General features: G+C 35.5%; 1 protein-coding gene across 1 annotated transcript in view; it reads left to right on the forward strand.

Moving 5' to 3' along the window:
- Positions 1-24,898, forward strand: part of CPNE8 (copine 8) — a 112,022-nt gene that overhangs the window by 66,787 nt on the left and 20,337 nt on the right. The window contains exons 11-15 of the mRNA XM_026095383.2: positions 1,695-1,770; positions 7,806-7,859; positions 10,918-10,979; positions 22,378-22,424; positions 23,190-23,371. Coding sequence (XP_025951168.1) covers positions 1,695-1,770; positions 7,806-7,859; positions 10,918-10,979; positions 22,378-22,424; positions 23,190-23,371 — 421 coding nt within the window. The remainder of the gene's footprint in view (positions 1-1,694; positions 1,771-7,805; positions 7,860-10,917; positions 10,980-22,377; positions 22,425-23,189; positions 23,372-24,898) is intronic.

The following is a 24,898-nucleotide window of genomic DNA, read 5'->3' on the forward strand; positions in this document are numbered from 1 at the left end:
AACTCGGAGGCTCATTTTTATGTTAACACCTTTTTAACATGATAGTTCAGAGGAACTATATCTTTCTAGCTCAGTTCATCAATCTGTATATTGCCATAAGAAAAGGAGACATTCCAGTGTCTCTCTGAAGTAAGGAAAGATTTGTTTTAATGCAGTTATAAGTTTTTCCCGAGGACAACCCTGTCTAGAATTGCTTACATTTCTCAGTTTGCTACAGCATGTTAATACTTAGTCATTCACCTATCATTTGAGTCTCTGCCTTTGAGATGTACAAGCTGACTTGAACAGTTAAGGTAAGAAGTCTTATGAAAGAGCAAGATTCCTCCTTAACTAAGGTGATTTTCTTTCCAACTGTTAGGGTGACCCAAAATTAAATACAGCTTATGTCCAACAGCCCTTATGGAGCTCAAGTTCTATTGCTTATGTGATTGGCTTCCTCTTATTAAATAGTTGTTACCCTCTAAAGAGCATTAAGGGAAAGAAGCCAATATCTCCAATATGTGTTTCTTAAGAAAAGTCATAATCTTTCTGTCTCAGAAGCAATTTCTTAATCTCCCAACTGAAAGGGGATTGATTAATGAGAGATGTCCCTTCTGTATCTGAGCAATCAGTAATATCCTCATTATACAGTATTTCTCAAGCTTTCTAGAGGATGCTTTTCTTGGTTCATGGGCATTGACATGATGACTGGACCTCTAATTGTTTATATTACATATTTTGTGAACTCATGCTGGTTTTGTAAAGTGAGACGCATATTTTGGGTTTGTTTTTCATTTCCTTATGTGTAAACCAAGAATAGAATTTCATATTGCTAAAAACAGTTTCCATATTTTCCTCTTCTTGCAACAGATATATTTAAATTAGCTGTTACTATTTATAGCTTCATTGGAAATGTGTTGTATTTCTTAAAAACAGATTTTTAAAGTAATAAAATCATAAAACTTTGACTTTCCATTCTAGTTTACCATTGGAGGAAAAGTAAAGAAGTATAAAGTAGTTGCACAATTCATCAGTTGTGGAGGAAGATTATAAAGGAGCTACAATGTCTAGCTAGGGAACAACTGTGAAAACAGAGGGACACATGGCCAGGAGGGAGTAGGAGCTGGAGCACCAGTGAGAAAACTTCAGCTGGGAAGGGTAGAGGAGAATGGGAACAGAAGGTCTCATAACTACAGGGAGTTGTATAGCCACCTGTTAGGCAGTCACCTTGCACAAATTTGTAGGGTTGGTCTTTTAGAGTGCAGATTACTCCTTTCTCACCCTTAATAGTTTCCTTTCTCTCACATAGTCACACACACGGTCATACATCTGTGGTGCCAGGGGTGATCCAGTGAGAAAATAGTGGTTGTCTTTGGTAGCTTACTCTTGTTTTTTTACATTCTGTAAGCTTACATGAGGCTGATCACTAATTTACAGCCTAGTCCTCGTGTGGCTAGGTAACTTAAGCAGGAGCTTTCAGAAAGAGTTAATCTAATACTTTTCATCGGTACATTATTATTACTAATAGAGTGAACATGCAGCAGAAGGAAAATGCAGATTTTTAAGCAAACTATATCTTTTGCCATTACTGCTTTCTCAGGTATCAGTTCATATTGGCCGCGTTTCTCTTTTTCATATATATATATGCAGAGCACATTTAAATTAGTAAATGTTGTGCATGTGATTTGAAAACTTTTTTTTTTTTTTTAATACAGCCATGATTTCATCGGAGAATTCACAACAAGTTATAGAGAGTTGTCTAGAGGGCAATCTCAGTTCAATGTGTATGAGGTAAGTATTGTGAGTATATTTATTCACTTTAAGGAAATCAGTGAGAAAACTTTCAATATTTTAATGGCAGACCGATCAAACTCACACAGTGCTTGCTAGAATCAAAGTGTTGGAATTATTTCACATTTGTCCTTTTATAAAGAAGGACAGAGGGTCTAAGAGCATTGCTTTGTACCAACCCAGGCAGCTGGGTTGGTATGGTACAACTTGGAGCAAGTACTGGGTTACTCCTATTTGTGTGAGCAGTTTGTCATTTATTTCTCCTTTTGGTAACTGTTACGCATTATGTTTTGCATGCTCATTTCTCATAGGCAAAGAATATCTGGTGATTCCTACACCAGGTGTATATTTGTATGCGTTTGGTTTTAAGGGCAGACTTCAGAATTTCACTTGGTTTCAATACTAGAATTAGAAGTGACAAAGAACTTAACTTACTTATTGATAGCTTTTTCCTGTGATCAGTTATATCTTTGCTTAAAAATTCGCATCTGATTTCCAATTAAACCTCATTGGATTCATCTGCCAATTGTTGGGATTGATACGCTTTTTATCAATTTAATTACAGAGATTTTTATTATTAGATATCTTCTAACTGCAGTAAGATCTTTTTGTGTATTGTAGGTAAATGTAGACTCAACCACATTTCCTCTTAATATTCTTTCTCTTTTCTCCTCCCTGCTGTCAGAATTGTTCAGGCTTCTTTCTTTATTCCAATTCTAATAAATCACTAATTTAACACTTCTTTCTCAATGAAGTCTAGGATTATTGGGATTTGCAAAAATGTAGACTTTTTTTTCCAAAAATAAACTTTACTAAATCTTCAAAATGTGCTGTAATTTATTCTCATAAGCAATCAGTGATCTTATGCAAACAAAAATTGAGATTGCCCAACTTAGGATGTCATAAAGGGACCCATTTTTAACACTTTTTTCTTTTTTGGAAAGGTCTCTTCAAAAATATCTCAGATTTGGACACCAGAAGTTGACAGCAAAGTCTGAGCATTAAGACTCATGCATTAAAACTTCATTTTTAAATTAATACCCCCCAAAAAATCTCATTCTGGAATGGAAGATACAATATGAAATTTCAAAATATGAGGGAAGAGAAGGGGATAGGAGGAAAAGATTAAAAACTTTTTTTGTCAGAAAAGGTTTCAGCTTACAGACTGTTCTAAGGAAATACATTACATTCTGAAGTCTGAAACTCTGGCTTGTTTTATTGAAAATCCAAGAAATTTCATTTTTAATTTTGAGGCCTCATTGTTTCCATGTATAATTTAGATCACTTTGGATTTATCTTCAGTAGATGACAGCATGTAGTACAGCAACTGCAAAGGCTGTGAGTGTCCTCCAGAGCTGAAAGCAACATAGGTGTGTTAAAATTATGCTACACCTAAGATAATATGTTCTGCCTAAATTGACTTAGCCTGATGGTCAGCTCTCATGCTGAAATAGCATGGTTTTCCTCCTTTTTAGACCAAAGGTAGTATGTTTGCCCACCACGATCCTGTGTTCACATATTGGCTTATCTGGGTCTACGTCAAGCATGTGCACTGTTGTGTCTTCCAGAGTTCTAGCAAAAGGAATTGGTTTCTTCCCCATAGTAGGACAATCTGAAGTGTTCCAAGTTCCTCCTCCCCACCCCACCCCCTTTTTTTTTTCATTTGTACCAAAAACCAGGAAGTATTCCTCCTAATTTAGGTGGTCTTGTTGCCTGATTGCCCTGCCTGTCCTTTTATCACTGCTTTTTCTCACAACACTAGCCTAGTGCTTAGGTATGCAACAGTATCTAAGCATCTCATTCACCTTTCTGCTTGTATGCAGTCTTGATACAGAAATAACTACAGCTGCCTTCTTGTGATACTGATATGGTGATGGTGCTTGGGAACAGGTGTTCTGCTTAATTAGAGCAGTATTACCATGAAGAGATGCTCTCTGCAGGGGCTCAGGGGTAGCAGTTTTCATAGGGAAATTATGTATTTCAGGTTCCTGTATATACTCCTATGAGAAAATACATGCTATTGCATTTTCACCTGTGTATGCATATGTCCAGGCATTTGTGTTAAAGTTTTTTAGCACTCTCCGTTTCACGCATACTCACAGACTAAGTGAATGGATTGTGCCCAATACTCTGTTTCTCTCAGCTGAACAGCTGAATCAGGTGTTTCACTCTGTACTTCTTTCGTAGCTTCATTTATCAAAATTTGTAAATAGCCTACTTTCTTTTATTTTTAACTTCATGATTTTATTGTCTTCCTCAGTCAATTCTGTTACTATTTTTTGTTATTTTTCCCTTCTGGATGTAAGCATTCATACAGCATAAAACCCTGCCATTTAGGCAGAGTATACTCTGTGCTGTGTTTATTGTCCCAGGACGCTTAGATAGCATGGATAAGAAACCTGAGAATAGTATGCTTGTGAAACTCATATTGAGTAATTCAGGTAACAGTCATGAACCCAAAGTTCTATGTATTATATGTGGATTTTCTGGTGTGCATTTTTTAGGATTTCCAGACAGTATACCTGTCATATAACTCTTTGACAGATCTTTTTTACAAAATAAATTGATTATAAAATACAAGATCCTCTGTCCCTTTCAGGGTTTATAAATGATGCTAAATACATGAATGGTCAGTTCTCTTTGTATTTTGATTTTAGTTATGGTTTCCTTTCTTTCATGTTGAAAAAGATACCATCTCCTCTGTAATGAGCTTAAGTATGTATCAATTGACTAATGAACATAACACAGGAAAATTCAGTGCCTGCCAAAAGTCCTGAGAGAGATACAGGAAAGGCCACAGTGCATCCTACTAGAAATTGCCTTCATTTTGCCTTGGATTCTTGGAGCCTTGATCATTTGGGTTCAACCTTGACTCTCATCCTCATGCAATAGATTGCTGTCATCGAACTACATAATAAATGCCTATTCCTGGGTCTGATTACCAGCAGGGTTGTTCTTCTTAAACACAGTCTTCTCTTGGAAAATGCCGTCGTACACTGAGCCCTCCAGTCCTCCAGAAGTGTCTTGATAGAGTGAAATGGGCCCTTTTGCTGCATCAGCTGTGCTTGTCTTAAGTAATGCATACCAAGTATAGGAGCTGAAGGAAAAATAGAGGCTTAGCACTTCTTTGCCTATAATTCTGTTGTTTTGCATGTCTTTGAAAGTGTTTCTTCTTTCTTGTATTCTGAATTTCCTTCCTGGCTTGGCCTTGGTATTTTGTATCTCATATTTATCTCATATTTGTTGGTAGTTCTTCAGTGGCACTGTCACTGGCTTCTAGATGTTACCAGGAGCCAAGATTACCAAGAGCCCTATCATCCTCTCCGGGAGGAAGTAATATCTAAGACTCCCAGCAATAATATCAACAGTGGTCATATATGCCATCCAAAAAACAGGAATAACCTTTCCATCAAGGAAAAAGTGTAGTCTCCTTTTAGTGTAGTCTTGTCAGTATAGAGCATCTCCTCTTTTTCTCAAATACTGGCAAGGTAGTTGCAGCTCAGAATCCTTTTGCTAAGTAATGCCACCTGCTACCTGATGACTTGTGGATTCGCATGGACTGTAGCTGCTTTCAGGATGGTTCCATGACTAGCCATCTCAAGGAGTGTGCTCCTGTTGCCTCTTTGTCCATTCTGCTAGTGGAGCCTATTCCTAGTTTAGACTCTCATGTGTATGCAAATTGGTGAAACTCCTGACTGGCTGTTGTGCAAATATCTTTATAAAGCCATTCTTAATACCATGGCCAGAGCTTCTTTCTTTTCAATTCTGCTTCTCCCAAGCATGCTTCAGAAATAAGACAAATTCAGCTAATGTAATCATGGTATAATCAGGGTTACAACCTACTGTTGCATCACTGACCTGACTCCTATCCTGCTAGGAATACTCTGTCCTACCATCTTAGTCCTTTGCAGTTTCTTATTGGATGACAACTTTTTTCTTAAGTACGGTTCCTGAGCATCCTGTGTTTGCCCCCCACATCACAATCTTTTGTGCTTTGCTATTGTTTCTGCTTAATCAGTCTCTGCAAGATCAGAACAAAAGGGATTGGACAAATTCCTTTTAGATTGTTTTGCATTTAGAAACTGACCTGAGACAGAAAGTGAAATTTGTGCTTGATTGAGTGTCCTATATTTTGCAATTAGAAAGATTACTATAACAAGCTCTCTTCAATTGACTTTTTTTAATAGCTAAGAGTTCATGTAGTTTTCTAGGTTAGTGCATGAGTAGAAGGCTTTCAGAGGCTAAAAAAATGTTTCATTTGTAAAGTTATTTGAAATTTCAGCAAAAACAAAGAACATAAATATTATAGTAATTATAGTACTTAGAATTGCAGGAGAGAAATAAACGGTGATTTAAGTAACCTTTGCTCCCAAGTAGATGCCTTGTTTTCCAAGATGTTTCACTCCAAGCTCCAGTGGATTTCCTAGCAATTCCTAAGAAGCTAATTGTCAAGTTATCTGAAGCAGAAGATTCAGATGAATTTCTTCTTGGGCAATTAATGACTGCTGGCAAGAAATGTGTTGCTAACTCAGGCTTGACCAGTGGGTTCTGGATAGCTGTGAATGAAGGGCCACAGGGCAGGCAGGCAGTCTGTTACCTTCATCTTCCTATTCTGGGCAATCATCAGCAGGACTCACCTTCTGGCTGAGACCGATTCAACAAGAATCATTGCATTGTGCATAATGCTACGTAAATTTAATTCATTGCTCACCAATCCAGCCACTGTTAATTAAGAAGTGGAGTGAGTGATTGGGATTTTTTGGAAGGATTGGAGGGCTTATGTATGTGTAAGACAATAAAAGCTTTGAAGAATACTCTCCAGATAGCGATGTAGCATATTGGAGAGAAAGACAGAATCATACTCATATAGCCTGTTCTGGAGACCTCAAATGATAGTTATCTTTTCCTGCCTTACATTTCAGAGCTGTTCTATACCATACAAGGAATATAGTCTTTAAAAGTAATTTCGCTTTGGGTGGGGGAGATTTCTGGAGGACATATTTTACTATTTTTTCAGGCATAATTGTTTAAATATTTTTTAGCAGTTAAGCAGCTAAGAATTTTACTGGGATAGTTTTCATTCCTTGTCATTCAGAGAACATCTGTGAGTAGTTTACAGTTAAACTTGGCAGTAAGCCATAAGGATTTGAATTTCATGGTTGGACAGGAGGAGGTTGATCAAACTAATTGACAAAGTAATGTTTTGCTTCCAATTCCATGCACCATTTTGAGTGAAAAAGGAGTACATCTTTAAAGCGTTTGTAGCGAGTCTGGCTGGGACTTGCCTTTGAATGGATAGATGTTCAGAAGGGAAATGATTTTTTTTGTGTCAACAGTGGGAAAATTTGCAGAAATGAGTTCAAGATGTTCAAGAAAATTGTATAATGCTTGATAGTTCTCTGAAGATTCATTTATACTGGGAATGCTTTGAGCCTCCCCAGTTCCTGTACACCAACCAGGTGGTGCTCTAGGCCATTTTCATCAAGTGACTGAACTAGTTTCCATTTTTGGACAGTATGATCTGGGCCCTTCTTCCCTTGCAGTTGCTCTTCTGTCAGCCAGATGCTGTCATTGCACTATATACAGAAACTAGTAGTAGAAGAACTCTCCTGTTTCTCAAATAATACTGAGGAGAAGATGGAAACAAATAAACTGGAATGTAAATAGATTCGTTACAAGACCAAGGAGTGATGATCCAGTACACTGGAATACTGGGGCAGAAAAATGCAGAATTTTGTGAGAATTCAGAGCAGTGTTTCACTGAGCACTTAAAATTTTTTGTGACGTAAGTCCCTTGTTTGTCAAATGTGAATAATAACACTGGCTTACCTAGCCAATACTATGAAGATATTGTTTTGGAATTCACTGTTTTGGAAATATGCATACATCCCAGGTTTGAGGTGCATGAGTAAAGAGTGTGCTGAATATATTAAGAATCTACTGAAAATAGACTGCTTGCTCCCTTGAAAGTATCTTAAGAACTATCTTTATGTTAAATCATAAATGATACTACTTTAATATTTTTGTGATTCTAGGTAATAAATCCAAAGAAAAAAGGAAAAAAGAAAAAGTATATTAATTCTGGAACAGTAAGTAATTATGTTTTATAGTACTGGATGCTTTTCTTTTCTCTTGAAACACGGTGTAGCTGACATAAGAGAGTTAGACTGGAACGTTCTTTGAAGAACACAACAGTAAACTATTTACTGTAGTACCGCATTTCATCTTACAGCCTGTTTTTATTTGAAGAAAATGATAAAAGTGATGTTAAGTTGCCAATGAGTTTCAAAATGAGATCTACTGAAATTGCATTTTTTTCTTTCAAAATTCTTTCAAAATTTAATTTTCTTTTTAAATTTAACTGCTGAGCTAGCTTCACTAATCGCTGATAAGTCATGCCTCTATGGTTAAACCAAGAAGAGTCAACATTTTGTATTACCAACAGGTTCTGGTAAATTTATGTTCAAAGTTCTGTTACTATAATTTGGGATGAAAGTTTATTGTTCTTTTATTCATATTCCATATCTTGTGTTATGAATTACTTGCTAGCAATGCGAAGAATTCCTTTCAGAATTTTCTCAGCTTCTGTGTTCTGGCATTCAAGACACTTACAATATTATTTATGAAAAATGAAGATAAATGTTGAAAAACTGTGCCTAGGAAAGTCTAATCAAATTTTAGATATGATTTTTGAAAACACATCCAGCATGGGGTTTTTTTCCACATGAGCAGTTCCCCTGCAGTCAGCAGTGCTGCTTTCATTCTTATTTGTAGCTTTGAAGGAATGGTTTGTTATACTCACATTCTTTTATAAGTCAGTTTATCGGTAGGAAAATGATCCTTTATTTGTACTGTACTTTTGTTTTAAAATGAAAAAAAAATAGGCAGAAGCAGTTTGTCCATGGAAGTTTACCATATAAGATCTTATTTATCAAGAAATCATATTTTTTCTAATGTATTCCTTTTACTAGACTTCAGTGTGTTAGAATAAAGTTCTGTTTTGCTAAATCAGTGAGTTAGGAACTTAAGAAAAAGTGATTATTTTAAGTCAATACTGAAAGTTAATATAGTCAAAATTGCTGGTATGAAATCAGGCCTAGGGTACAGAAGAGAAAAAAATAATATTGCGTGTATTTATTTTCCCGTTGGCTTGGGTTTTAAGTATATTAACACCTTCACAGGTATCTGTCTGCGTTTGAAAGAATGTACTTTACTCATGTCTGCGCAGACAAAACCAACTGTGTTTTGTTATACCTTGTCTCAGTTTGCAATGAAATTTCTGATAAAGGATTTGGTGATAGTAATTTTCTTTGCTCTACCATGCTCTCTACCATTGCTTCATAACTTCTTTTCTTACCTTGTCCTCCATGCCACCATTTGCCCTTCATCTTGATGCCATCTATCACATTCATAACTCTACTTCCTCACTTTTTTTTTGCCTTCAGGCTTCATTTATGCTTCTCCAAGGTGTCACTTGCCTATGCATCTGCCTGCAATGTACCTCTTACTTCTTCCTGTCATTCTTCACCCTAGATATTGTTTGTCGCATAGTTTTCTAGATTTCCAAGCCATGTACCACGACCATCACTCTCACTGATGGAACATTGGCTTTGCAAAAATTTCAGTGAGGTGGATATAGACCACTGCCTACTATCTCACTGCTGCTTTTAAGAACTACACAGACACAGCAACCATCTCAATTCATTATGACTTAGAGGGTCATATGAAATTCAGACAGATATGCTAAGCAGGAATGTTTCTGAAAACATGATTAGTTTCAAGCATAGTAGTGAAATTTGAAATTCACTGTGCAAAAACCAGAAGGTCACCAATTATTGTCTGTATGGAATTATATACTTCAATCACTTTGGATGTTGTCTGTTTTGTTTTTTTACCTTTTTAAACTAGAGTCACTCAAAACATTTGCCTACATTAGTTAGGAACACAGTGACCTGTTGTAATAACTGATGAACCATTAAAATGACTGGGTTCAGTGGCAAAATTAATAGAAATTTTGGAATTATATTCAAGACTATGGTATTTATAGTCTGCTAGGACTTCGTTGTGATCTTCTGTTCTCAATTAGAAAAGTAATTCTGTGGCTTTAAACTTTGGAAGTTAGTTAGGATCACAGAGAACCTGAGACAAAGGAGGTAGGATAGAAGACAGAATTGCCACCTATAATCTCCTCTTCAATCCAAGTTTGTATGATAGGAATATTTTGAAACGTTATTTTGTGCTGCTCTTGGAAGGCAAATCAAATTTTGTTTGCACTGACAAATATCCTTTCTCTTTTCACTCCTTGTATGTCTTATCAGTGGATTTGCTTTGAGTAGTTGAGCAGTTTTCACTGAATGCCTGATGCACCTGATGCACTTCTGTGGGGAGAAAGTTTTGTGTCACTTTTTAAATAAAATGAAAACAATTTGGATTGAATTCTCTGCTTTGTGAATGTTATGCAATATCTGAAGATGTTGAATGCTGGATCTTTTCTTGAGTTTAAACTACTGTGACTCAAGCACTGAAAATGCTAGTAGCACTTTATGCCACTGCCTGTGTTTTGGACCCCTGTATTTTCTGAATGATAAAAGTTGAAAGTGAAGAAATTTCTTATCTTCACATTTTTGTATGTTATATTCCACTTCAAATATTTACATATTACAAGTATATGTATAATTTACCAGATTTTTTTTTTATTCTTGGCTTCCATTAATACTCAGTATTACTTTTAATATGTGATGGAAAAGGACATAAAATAATTGTAAATGGGTTCTTTAAACAAAGTTAAATTTCTCAGAACAGATGAGGTATTGTCTGACATCTGATATTGGTGTGTAGATGCAGTGTGCAGCGGCTAGCAGCCATGCACATGATAACCTGCCCTGAAATACTACCTTCTATCCCTTATCTTCCACTTTAAAAAAAAGAAAAATTTAAAAAGAAATTCTGGTAGACTTCCAGACTTGTCTCTTCCCTTTCAAAAGCTGCTTATTGAAATTGTTTTGTATTTTTTATATTTTCTTTTTTCCCTAATACTATAGGAAATTATGAACTAACTGTAGACCTCCAAAAATATTGTGCTTATGTCCCTGCTTGTTTGATTGGGAAATGACAGTTCATGTCTGACTCTCCTTTATTTGCTTTCAGGTAACATTGCTTTCCTTCCTAATTGAAACAGAAGTTTCATTCCTGGACTATATTAAAGGCGGGTATGTGACTGGCAACAACTTTTCTTGTTTTCACAGTCTCAGTATAATTCACTAATAATTTGTGTATGTTCTATGTATATGATGATGCTAAGTGATATCTGTAAGAGCTATATTGTTTCCACATCTTGGTAGCCATACCTTATTACATAAAAGCTACAGATTGTTTTTGATGTAAGCTGGGTCATACAGTTTGTGAATACATTATAAAATGTCATTTATAATGTTGGAATATGTGATGGTACAGAAATACTGAGATTGAGTAATGACTTTTCATCAGCCAGTGAAAAACGGATTAGCTGAAAGGGGATTACCTATATACTATCAATATATTAAAATACTGTTTTATTTCTTCTGAATACACTAACTTTTGGTGTATTTAATCTTGGCATTTGTTTAGAATCTTCTCTGTTTAAAGTCATGTTTTTCCTGCTAATTATGTCAGATTTAGAACATCCACTTCTCATTTATCATCACTTTCCCGAAGGGAAAGTAGAGACAGAAGCATAAAATGGCTTACCCTACAACATGCCTGGAATGGGGTCGAATCTCAGAAATTCCTGTTTTTTTTAATTTTAACTTCACTACCAGAGCAGGATTTTTCTCTAAACAGTTGGAAACAATTTTGGTATAAGAGCTCTCACTGTCTCTTAATATGGGGTATTGAGGCATAGAGTCTGAATATTATTTCCATATTTATTTTAGGGCATTGATTACTTGTCAAGAAACAAGTAACTACTTTTTTCACAGGCTTCAGACAGGCTTCAATTGAAATAAAAAGTAGTCTGTGTTTTGTTTTGGCAGTAGTAATATAGGGCTTCATCTTTCTTCCCAGCTATGGTAATCCTACAAATTAAAATGGGCTTAAATTTTATTCCTAATGAGTTTTCCGTTGAAGTTCATTAAGTTAAAGTAATGCCACCAATCATAATTATGTTATTTATAGAGAGATTATCGATAAACTAGCTGGACAGCCATTACATTCAAAGTTTTGAAAGACCACAACCTGAAATTGCACTCCATACTGAACTGATAACGTGTAGAGGGAACAGATAAGATGTGCTTCTAATTGTTGACCTTACTCATAGGCTCCTGCAGACTGTAAATTCTTTTTCTCTCTCAAAGTTTAACAGCCTCTTTGATATATTTCAGTTCTCTCAAATAGCTGAACGTGGAAGTTAGAAAAACAAAATTCAGTGCTGTTTTATCTCCATCCAGAAAGACAAATATTCTCACAAAGAGTGAAGTCATACTCTCTTATATCTTAAAGCACAATGTCATTTGTCTCATGAAGATTAAACCTTATGAGAGCATTTTATGTATAGCACTTAAAAATGAGAATGCTTAATTATGGTCTTCAACATGGATGTAGTGGTGCTCTTTTTTAAATCCTTACTGTATATCTTTGGAGAAATTTATGATTTAACGTGATCATTTGGTCTTTCTTCTGGCTGAACATATTCTTTCATTTGGATAGGACGCAGAGTCTCTGAAACATTTCAGATTTGATTGTTTGGTATTACACTGTTTTCTGGCATACAAGACTGAAGTAATTTCCTTTCTGGAAAATTCTAGTTCTTTGCGTAAAAGCAGTTCTCGAATTAAGAATCTAGTAGAATATAATTGAAATCTTCTTCTATTAAGTTAATCAGATATTTTCTGTTGCTGGCTGGTGTCTGTCCCTGCCATTCCTGCCACCACTGCCAGGGTTTCAAATTAATCATAGTAAAATGCTTTTACACATGCTAGAAAACAGTTGCTTCCCTTGCATGTCCCTTTACAGGTAGAGGTCACCTATCTCTATATTCTGGAATGAAGTGGAGGGTGGATACTCTTTCCAGACCCTCTCTGTAGGATGATTTTAGATATTACACTAAATTTTGTAGAAAGTTGTCTGTACTGCAGTTGCTCTAGGAATCTGCACCAAAGCCATCCTTACATCCAAAATTGTCAGCTCCATCTTGGCTTTTCCTGTCCAGTCAGACATCTTGGAACCATTTTGTTTCCTCTAGAAGAGCCCTACTCCTGTTGGGGCTTCTGTTTCTCAAGTGGACTGAGGCTACCACATACCTTTATGAAGATTTGTGGTTTTGTGTCCATCCCTAACTGCAGTGGTTATGGCTGACCCTCAGAGGGAGTTTTATAGACCCATTGTTCAGGGTCAGCACTGTGTCAGCAAGACACAGTAATAGAGTGAAGGAAGTGTGTTCCAGAATGCTTCTGGACCACAAACTATCAGGCTTTTCTGGAATTTCTATCCTTGCCTCCAGTTAACTGGAAACACTCAGTACTTCTTACGTCTTTGGATCCTACAGCTTCTCCTCAAAGAGGATCTCATTGGATTGTTGACGGTGTTAGAATTTCTTACAGTTTAGCGAAGGTAATACTTCCTATATGTAGGCCAGACATGCTGTTGAAGGCACTACTCTATCTGTAACATCTGAAGAATATCTGTATGCTATATAGAACTTTATCCGTGCATTTGCTTGACATGCTGTTCTCGAGGCAGCTATATTGCTGTGGGTAGGATTCAAATGACTTTTATGTTTCTGAGTCCATTTCCAATTATCAGTACGAGATTGTTGTGCACTGATTTTAGTCAGACAGTGTGAATGACAGATAGACAATTACTTGAGATAATGGAAGGATACTTGCAGCACTGAGGTTCTTCTGGCTGTGTTTTTGTGTGAACAGTCACAGTCGATCTGTTATGGAACCCTTCTGATTTGGACAAACGTTGATTTTTAGTAGGGAATCCTTGAGGTTAAGAGGAATGTGGGTTGCATAGGTGCTGTGTTTTGACTGCTCACTCTGTTAGGGATTAAGCCTCTTCTATTTTTCGTTCTCATAAACATTCCTGTTGTGGACGTTGACAGAACCAGAAAACGGCCACCTGTCCATGTTTACCAAACCTTTGCACAGAATGAAGTATATGTGTACACAAATGCATGAAGAAATGGTTTTACTTCTAGTGTAGTTGTTTATTCCTTCAAGTATGTTGTGCACTTATGCCACAACCTGTTTTATTGCTCATTAATTCAAAATTAATCTCTACAACAATAATACGGAAAAGGAACTGAAGAACAAAATTTTATGTTTGAAGTTGGAATTATAAGAATAGGGTGGGTGCATATGTAATCTTTTTAAGGATGGGTTATCAAATTTCTGCCAGAGATGTTATAAGTTAATAAACCTTATTATCTACCTTCTGTAGACAAATAATAAACAAAAAATTTGAATAAAAGTAATACTTCGTTATTCTTACTGATATTTTGTATGCTTCTCTGTAAATGCAAATCAAAGAAGTCTTGTGATATTAATAATTACCTCTTCTAAAGCTCTTTTCCTCTTTTCTTCATAAAAGAATACAGTATAATTTAGTAGGATGCTCTGTGTTTAAATGTATGATCAGTGATACTCATCATTTAATTATTTTATACAAAATCTTTTCTTGCTTAGTGATTCATACAGTTATTTCTAAGTACATGACAGTAAAAACTGTAGAAGTACTTTGATAAAATGTTACATTTCCTTCTGCAACCTATACATTTTTATTCTTTGGAAACATGACCAGGAGACTGAGTCATTTTCTTGGCTTTTCTCTTCCTTTCCTCATCTCTAATACTATTACATATCCATTTCAGTTCAGTTGACAGGTTTTGGAAGAAGAAGGAGAGGAGATTTCCTTATTAATCAGTCTGTTTTCCCATCAAGTATGTGTTCAAAATTGTTTTTTTTAGTTCCCTGTTTTTATTCCACTTAGTTGGGCAGGGGGAAGAAAACACTGATTCTGCAACAGACACAATATTGGCTTATCAATAACGCTTATGCAATACTTCGCGTTCAGAACTTTCATCATAATTGATTTGAGATGTCTAGAACTAATACTGATTTAATGGAAAACTTGACAGCTTTAACTATGACAAATTGGGACTACAATATTGATTTGAATTATGTTTTGAGTCTGTATCTGTGTAATTGAGTTATTCCTTTATAAGTATCAATATTACTATTTTTTAAAGACCCTTGAAGAATGAAATAAAAGTTTGTCCCTTAATTCTAATTTATTTTTACTACATAATGCTGGATTTTATAGCAATATGACAGGAAAAGAGTAGATGTCTCTTTTGCATCTGAATATTACATCAAGTGGGTGCCATATTACTAGCTTGTGTTCTGCATTGCCACTCTATCTTGATATTTAGTCACATATTTTGCCATATGGAACTGCCCACATTTAATATAGGGATGTTGTGCTAAAAATTAACGTACATTTTATAATTGGATTTCTTCTTCCATTTACCAGTTAATACATTCCTGTCAAAACATTTCCAAATATGTCAGTAACCTTTAGAATGTAAGGGATATTGCCTTGAGGAGGAATGCAGTTGAAATTATCCTAGTTTACAGAAATGGCTGTAGCACAGTTAAAAATTCTGATAAAGTAGATGAGCTTATAGGCTGCTCTGTTTTGTCTGCAGAAGAGACCAGGAACTGAGTATCTGCAAGACTTAGAGGACAGGAATGGCACTTTCACACACAAGTTTCTAGCCTGCTTGACTTACGAGAATAGGGTGTGCTTCTGAGGTAAAACGTTATTGCAGACTTAGTATATCATGAAAATTCAGGAAATGGATCTTCTTTCAACCCCAAAATATTAAGTCATCTCTTCTGTCTCAGATTAGTGGAAAATAAGAGTAAGTGTTTTCCTCCCATCATATTACAAGCTTTATCTTCTTCCAGGTTTTCAAAGATGAACACTCACAAATTGTTTGGATTCTAAGGGTTCCGGGCATACACATTTAACTAAACTGTACTGAATCATTGATAGTCAAAATGGAAATTTAGAAGTCCTTTTATGACAACTATTTTGGTCCAGCCAGTACACCATGATATGCAATGGCATGCTTATGTTCTGAGAAGACTTGGTGGAGGATACAGCTGTGAAGCAAGAGGAGCCATAGCAATGTATTTTGAAGGCTTAACTATGTATTTTATATCCTTGGAGAACAGCTAAGAGTAATGAGACTATATTAGGAAGAAGATCCTGTAGAGCTTTTATGAGGAAAATCTTTATGTTCATACTGCATTTGGCCAAATAAACATGTGCTAAGGGGACTTTATGTAATTAGTGTCACTCAAGACTTTTTAGAGTAAATAGCATGGAGAGGATTGAGCTTCTTAGTACTGTTAGTTACTCCATCAGCTCAGTCATAGAACTTTGTGCAGTAAGTGGTTCTAAAACCTTCAACAACTGCCTCCTGCTAACAAACCAGCTGATTGTTCCTCTGAAGTTACCGAAGGAAATAAATGTTTTTTCCAATTTGCTCTTTAAAAAAGCTAAACATTACAAATGTTATCAAGTCAAGTCAAAAGCTGCATCCAGGCTTAGTTTGTTGCCTTGTGTGTAGTAATTCTGATAGGGTTCTCATTAAATGGTTATAGTTTTTACTTTGCTCTCCTGAAGAAACAAACAAAATGGCTGTTCTGTGGTTTTGTAGCAAAGATTACTGTTATTTCTAAGATACTTTCCTCATTTCTAGTGCTAGTATAGGGTACAATCAACTGTCCAGGTATAAAATATGTCACCTTTCTAAACCAAATAAATTCTGACAGAGTGTTAGTGATCTATCCAGATCTGAGTCTGTAAGGTGTGTTTCTGAGCTTAGCTATTCTGAGTCCTTACTTTAAACAAGACATTCAGCAATTCAACCTGCTGAGACAGATGTCAAATGTTTTAGTGGCTTTTATGCATGGCCTCATCACCTCACAGCCTCACTGAGGTAGTGTCTGTCATGAGCTTCTAATTTAGACCTTTGGGAAACTGTGCAGCTGGAAAAGAAGGGACACACACTTACCAAAAGAATTTGCTGATGAGGAAAACCTTCTCTTGAAAAACCTCGGGAGTTAGAAATCTTTTTAAAATAACAGTATAAAAGTATTGAGCTTTAGCCTCAAGTAGTTTGTTCCTTCCCCTTCTCTGTTCAGTCCTACCTCACTTCTTGTGGGGAGACTGTGTCCTGTTAGTATTTTAGATTTGGCATTGTCTCCTTCTGCAGGTCCTTCAACTCTCTGACAAAGTTTGGTTCACCATACAGAATGGTATCCCTTATTGTGCACACCTTTTTTAGTTATACATTCATGTAGAAAGCTAGAGTTTCTCCCTCAAATCAGGCTTGCTGTATGAAAAAACATTGCTCTAAGGTAATGGCCAAGTATGATAAACTGTAAAGAGCTACCTTGGCATGGGCATCTTATAATAAAACACAAAGTTCATAATAGAAAGTAGAGTTCATAAATTGATACATCTTTTCCATCACAGAGGTTCTGTTAGGGAAGTTAAGTTTCCTTAGAAAAATTATTTTGTCCGTTGTCTGCCACAGTGTTCTGTGATGCTAGTAAAATCATGTGAACCAGACTTTTCAGAGGTCATTACTTTTTTCACTAACTAGATTTGAAATAGTGCTGTACATTCCTTGACAATGGTCAATGTAAGCTGTATGCTTATGGAGAAGAAGTGATGCATAAGGATATTTATGCTGAAAAAAGCATGCAAGGTGAATAGATATTTTGCTTTTATTCCAGTGTTTCAGTTCTGCTTCCATGAAATATACCTATAATGTCCCTCACAAGGATGCTGTGAAAATAAATTCTTAGTGAAGCAATAAAGGGATAGAGGTCATTAAAAAGTCTCTAAGGTTATGAATAGTACTATCATCAGAGTAGGATTTTGGATTTTGTTAGTGTGCAGGAAATAAAACAGGCTACTGACAGGATAAATGGAAATACTGAATGTTGCCCATCCTAGATTTTGAACAAAGATTTTCTCTTCTGCTGGGGAGCTGGAGCAGGTGGGTTTATCTGATCATATTAATGACAGCCATGTGGATTGACACAGGCTGAATTCTGGAACTTAGTAATTTCTCAGTACTTGACTTCTTATAGTCACTGCTCTTCTAGGCTTGGGTTTTTTTGTTTGATACCTATAATAGGTCAAACCTGTTGTTTGTTACCTTTTGTCCTTTTACAAAGTTCCATAATTGAATAATGCTGTATCTCATTGTGCCTAAACAGAGTGCGGACTTACCATAAACTTCAGTAAAGTTAGAATGACTTGTCTTCTGCAGTTTGTAAATATGAAATTCTTGTCTTGTAAATTGGCATTTTTGTCGGTGTAGATTGTATATTTATGTCAACTAAAATCTGACCTACGTTCTGCCACTAAGTTTGGGAAGATTCCCTAAGTGCTAGATAGTGTGTTCTGCATTGCCTTTTAGTGTGTTGCAGTTGTATTTCAAGATATTTAGAGAAATATGCAGGAATAATGATATAGCATCCATATATTGCTGTGAAAAAGAATATTTGTTTTTCAGGACTTTGGGGGTATAGGTGTATACATCATTCTTCTTACATGTTTTGAGAACCTCTATTTTTCTTGCAGATTTTCTTGTTCCATCTTACCTTTGGGTATGGCTCTTGCTTAGTGAATATTCCATTTATTTTCTGATATTCTACATATAGTTAGAACAAAAAACAGTTCCTGTTTCTGTGCGATTTTGAGCACTTTTTGGAAAACTTTTTTTTTTTTTTTTTGCTATTACAATAATTGTAAGTCCTTTCTAAGAGCATCCAATGGATCATTAAAAGAAAACGCCCCAAGTTTCACTCACAGTTTTCACATGAATAATCATTGAGTTTTCCCCAGCATCATGTGAAACACTGTTCTGTATATTGTTTTGCTGAAGGTGTAATGTAGATTTTATCTACCAGTCTACCTATTTTAACCTGGGCTAACCATTAGGGCAGCTCAGCATGTCCATCCTAGATAAACATTCCATTATGTTGATAGATTCATACTGCATTACTGCAGTTATTTTTCATACTTTAGATAAAGCACTGAGCTGAAATGACTTCTGTTAAAAGCAACCAGTTAAGCCATGCTCTTAAACAGTGAGCATCTAAAGTAAAGCTTTGGTTGTATTTCTGTGTTTTAAAATTTGGATCATTTAATCAGGCATCTAAATATGTCTCAGACTTCGATTTTAGATGCTTTTTAAAAAAATACTGAGCTTCCTCATTCTAAGTTAATGATTTTCAGCTACTGTCCCATACAGAAAATGTAGTAATCTGAGATTTTTAAAAAGTAAATTTTATTGTTGATGAAAGTTGATATATCAGTAATAATAACAGTAGCCTAATAAAGTTCAGCTGGTAGAACCTAACAGTCTGTTAAAGAGAAACAAAACCTCTAGTAGAAATAAAAACAGAAGGACGGTGGACTGTGAGATATATTCATTACTTCTAATCTGGTTCCAGAGTAACATGATTACCATGAAAACATTTCTTAAAACGTCATCCAAATTAATTTGCCAGTCATCCCACTTGACTTCCAAAATAGTTCTATCTGATGTTTCCACAACACACAGCTTCTAAAATTAGTGTTCCCAGATTAGTTTTTTAGTTATGGCGAGTTAATTCTTTCAGTTGTGGTGAAGTAGTTGAGATATTAATACCTTTTCATAATAACCTTTCACACAAAATGCATATGTTTACAGTGGTATGGCTGCTTTTGAAAACCTTTTCCCCAGTAATTCTTATTTGAAATTGAATTGTGTGTTTTAGGTTTCCACACCCAGTTTTGTGTTCAAAGAAGATTCAATTATATTTCAATAATAACTACAAGAGTTGACCTTTATTTCGGTACCTTTTTGCAGTTTATTATTCCTTTCCCCCCAGAGGACACCAGTGCCTTATGTGACTGAGGCTTCTATGTCTTTTTTCAATGAGATCATATTCAGAGAGACATATTTCAGCTATATTATATATATGAAACATAATGGTCATTGAAAACATAGGGGGATTGCAGTGCAGTACTGTCTTAACAGAGTTTGTTACAGCTTTCCTGGTCCCCTGTAGGACATGAGTGACATTCTCTGTGGTCATGAGTCCATAATACAAAGTGACAGTTGCATTAAGAGTGGGATCCAGTTGCCTGAACATAGACATTTAATGCCATTTTAGACTCCCAGAAGTTTTCATGATGTAGAAGATATGTAGGGGGCCTAAAATAGCATGAGGCACCTGTGTTTAGGAAACTGAATTCTAGTCTGTAGACATTGATGTATAAATTGTTGAAATTAGTAATTGGTCAAGTTCTTACATGTTTTCTATAGCAATGCCTTAGGTATATACAGATGGAAGTATAATTTCTAGAGATGCAGATGTCTGTCAGTTGTATTTTATACAATGATTTTCGTAGTTGTCAGATTAGCACATGCTATAACATACGTCCTCTTTTGATGAACAAAAGCCATAGTCCATATTACAGTGGATTATAAATGGGAGAGGGAGTTTTTCTAGTTTAACAGATGGATTGCTCTTATCTGGAGCAGTATACATTTGCAGTTACCACAGTTGTCACTTTGAGGAATACTTCAGAAATTGATGCTGTTGGTCATCATCTTTAGTCACTTGAAGACTGACTTTGTTCTTTTTGCCATGGAGAGGTGGTTTGAATATTTTTTGTTTACTTTTGTTAGCCATTTTCCTTTTTAATTCTTCTTTTTCTACTGTGTTTTCTCTTGTTTCTCTGTCTTGCCTTCAGAATTTATTAAACTGTTTCTTCTTACCAGTTGGATTAGAATAGCGCATCCAGGAAATGAGTTCACAAATAAGTGTTGCCGTTCTTATGTAAAGGAAAAATTGTTTGAGTTTTTTCTCAGTGAAACATTCTTCAGCCCAACCAGGTGAAGAGTTTCTGTGTTTGATGTACCTGGTGCATACACCTTGTAAGAGTGATTTTACTCTTAAAATTTTGCACCAGCCCAAAGCACTAAGTGTAGGGAGATTACAGTGCAAAAGCAGTTTTGCCTAGACCTGCCAGTAAAGACTTCAAACATAAATCTAGAAATGGTAGTGAATGAGCCTTTGTTTTTCCTAACTCGTTTTTGTCTGAGAAAAACAACTTTACTGCCCAGTGTAGTGATGTTGGTGAAAAACTGGTTAGCATACACTTAGGATCTTTATTCCTTACAACTAATTGCTAGTACAGAAGGATATTGTGGTTATTGAGCCTCAGAGACTGACATGAAAGTACAGGCCAAACAAAATCTGACTTGTCATACCATGAAAAACCTTTTTGGTAGAATTAGATATAGCTTAGCAGAAGACTCATTTCATAAAGCTTAGGTCTCTGAACTTTTGAGAGACTGTAGCAGCTTTCACTGTTGTTCATTCAAGTCCATATTGAGGCCACAGCCTTTTTAGGCCTACTCCAGGCTGACAGTATGCCAAGGAACTGCATGACTCTTCCTGATACTATAGGGACTGTTTTTCTCCACTCTTTGGAGGCAGTATCCACCCTTACCTAATTTGACTGTTCTGTATTAGCCTTGAATAGTGTGATACAGTGATGCCATGTATTTTGTTTTGTTTTTTCATACACAGTTTTTATGAAATTAAATAGTATATTCTCTAGGCACTTCAGGTTACTTGAGTAGCAAATTCACTACTGCAAAACCGTGTGCCAGATTGATTGTGATTTCATCTAAATGAACATGAGTTAAATCTGTTTTGTAATTTTCTTTCAGAGAGCTTTACTCCTTGCTGATTTGGTCAATATATTCAAACTTGCGCACACTAAGAGGCAAGAATTTGAAGGAGGATGTAAAGGACTCAAAAGTTCAATTTCAAAAATATACAGGCTGTTTTTCCTGCTTAGAATCTTACTAGTTAAGAGATTATCTCCAGGATGTCAGTATATTGTCCTGAAGGAAATTGCTCAACAGAACTAAATGTAATTGGATTGTAAAAGTCTATTAATGATTTTTTTTTTTTTTGGACAGTAACTATGGGCTAACAATTGATTCATGTACTATAATGGCTTTATTGAGCTACTGCAGAAAATACTGATCTTTATATTCCTGCTTTGCCATTCTACCTCTCTCTTCCAAAATTTACCTTAATATTCCCACTCATGAAGTATTGCCTGTGTTCACATGAATGCAATTGAGGAAGAGGCACAGCTTAGTAAAACCCTGCTTGCCTATGAAAGTTTTCTATGACTAGGACTAAAATATGTCTAAGGAAAAATCAGTAATACTGATGAAAATGAATTAATAATGTTGCTGGGTTTTATTAATCTTATTGTTGATTTAGGATTTTTCATAAACAATGCAAAAAGGGCAGATGGAGAAAAGTAACCGTTTTCAATGTGTTAATAAAGATAGTGTTGTGTAGATCTTGGCTGGAAACTTTATAGAAGAGTATTTCCAATTCATATTTCCTGTATTAGAAAGTCAATGGTTTGCACTTTGCCCGCAAGCCATGTATTATCTCTCTTGTTTATTTTTCCAAATAACAGTAAAGCTATTAATAAGATTTCTATTTGCTTATTCTACAGAACCCAAATCAATTTCACAGTAGCTATTGATTTCACAGCATCAAATGGTAAGAATCAGAATGAGTTTCTTGTGTATTTGTGTGCTGTGTTCAGCTCAAAGCATTTTTTCTAATATCGCCATATGTTTGCGAGTGTGTGTGTGTATGTGTTTGTGTATCTATGTCAGTATTCTACATAATTCGGCTGTATTATTAATTACCTGTATACTTGGCACAACCTGGAATCAGGATTCCTTTTTGCTGAGCAACAACGGAGTAGAAACAGATGTCTGTCCAGAAAAGCAGGGCAAATGCAACAGACAGAATTGAAAAAGCTACATACAAACCTAAAATAAGTACAGGAACATTTTGCAAATACTTGTGTATTTTCCGATTTTTTTTATTATTATTATTGCTGGGAGAAAATTGGCTAAATCAAAAGACCCCATTGAGAGGGACAAAGGAAATGAGTTTCAGGTGCAGTGGGGCTGAAGTGGGGTGAAACAGAGAAGTGTTTGGATACCCCTCTATATTCGTTTTCAAAATGTCATAATTCCTTACGTAAATTTTATCTCAAAAGTGTGTATCATAATATAAAAATGACATAAATTTACAAGCCTAATCACAACTTTTTGCTGAAAAACCTTACAACTGCTACTGTTAACCCATTAAAAATTTATTCAGAACATTGCATTTTTACCTGATTTAACCACATTTATGTACCTAGGAAGTATGTTTCCTTTTCAAAATCTTTTTAAATCATTTTCCGCTTTCTTAGGTTTCTCTCATTTTTAAGAGAGAATTTTGAAGTAAATCTGATCCTTGCTTCAACAGGTAACCCTTCACAACCTACTTCACTCCACTACATGAATCCCTATCAGCTGAATGCTTATGGCATGGCACTGAAAGCAGTAGGTGAAATCATTCAGGACTATGATAGCGATAAAATGTTCCCAGCTCTAGGTTTTGGAGCTAGACTGCCTCCAGATGGAAGAGTATCACATGAATTTGCATTGGTAAGTGAACACATATATATGGTTTCAATTTTTTTCCCTAATTTTCTTCTTTTTTTTAATAGTGTTCATAATCTTCTTAATTCTACATTGTTTGAATTTGTTTTATTAAGAAAAAAATTTGGGAGTTAAGGTTGCAGTCTTAAGTAATTACTGGGCAGTTAAAGAACAGAGAATGTGCTAATTCTTAGGTCTAAAAAATTATTTCAAAAATCTTTATCATAGTGAAGTTACTGATAGAAAATCAGTCAAGAAAATCGTTTAGACCAAAAATAATAAAAAGTAATCATCTTTAACCTCAGCTGTAGCAGCATGAGGAACAGATGTTTGAAGGTCTTCAGTTTGAAGCTAATCTATCTTAATGTACAATTGAATCATTTTTGGAATAATTATTTACTATTGTTACTGTTTTCTCTGATTTTTGGAGATATCTTTTTTTTCACTTTTATAGGCTGCTATTTTAGAGACTTCTAGAGATAACTAAGTGGAATATAAGATGAGGTTAGGGAGAATATATCTGTCCATGTGCCAATTGAATTGTAGAACTAAAATCTAACTAGATTTCCTAGAAAGTTTAATGGGTTATAACTGATGCATGAGATTAGTATGGTTGTTTATCTACTTGCTTATTTTAACTTTTTTTTTCTTCTCAGAGTAGGATAAAGTTCTCAGAATTACATCAAGTATAGTTACATCACATGAATTTTAGTTAGGTATCATCATGCCAGGTAGCCTGGCAGAATGGACAGGTGATCCTAGATATGTATTTCAGCCATTAGCCTATGCTAGAAAACAGTGCCACATCCTAGCTCAAATTTTATGTATGGATAGTAATTTAAAGCAGACATAATTGCAGATACAAATTTGAATCACAGACTTTCTTTGGACTTCTGTATAGCAACTTTGAAAATTTTAATAGTATAATCTTAAGAATATTAAAACAGCAAATTGTTCCCGGTTACTTTTAGATTTTTAAAGCTGTTTCTAAAATTAATTCAACTAATTCATGAAATGTTAAGGGTGCTTTCACAGAGGAGAAAGCAATCTTTTTCCCTCTAACCTTCCTCCCTATATAAACATATATTGTTGTCTCCCATTTAATGCTCAGCAGTATTTTCAACACTATTGTTTAACATTCTAAATCAATCCCATGAAAAATCCTCTTTGCTTTTCTAGATTTGCAAGGAGCTATATTATGCTTCAAAATGAGATAGTGACACATTAAGCCCATGAGGTGTTGGCACCTGAAAGAGAATAAGGTGATTTGGAACAGCCTGCATGCATATATCAAGGGGAAGTCATGACTGACCAACCTGATTGCCTTCTTTGATGGAATATCTAGACATGTGAATGAGAGAACCGCAGTGCATGCCATCTACCTGCTACTTTAGCAAGACTTTTGACACAGTACGCTTGTATCTGAGATGAAAAGTTATGATCTAGATGGGTACACTACTTGATGGCTGAAAAAATGGCTTATATTTTCAGGCTCAAATGGTAGCAGTTAATTGTTCGTATGCTCCCCAGAGG

Source organism: Dromaius novaehollandiae, chromosome 1 (assembly GCF_036370855.1).
Source record: "Dromaius novaehollandiae isolate bDroNov1 chromosome 1, bDroNov1.hap1, whole genome shotgun sequence".
Taxonomy (NCBI): domain Eukaryota; kingdom Metazoa; phylum Chordata; class Aves; order Casuariiformes; family Dromaiidae; genus Dromaius; species Dromaius novaehollandiae.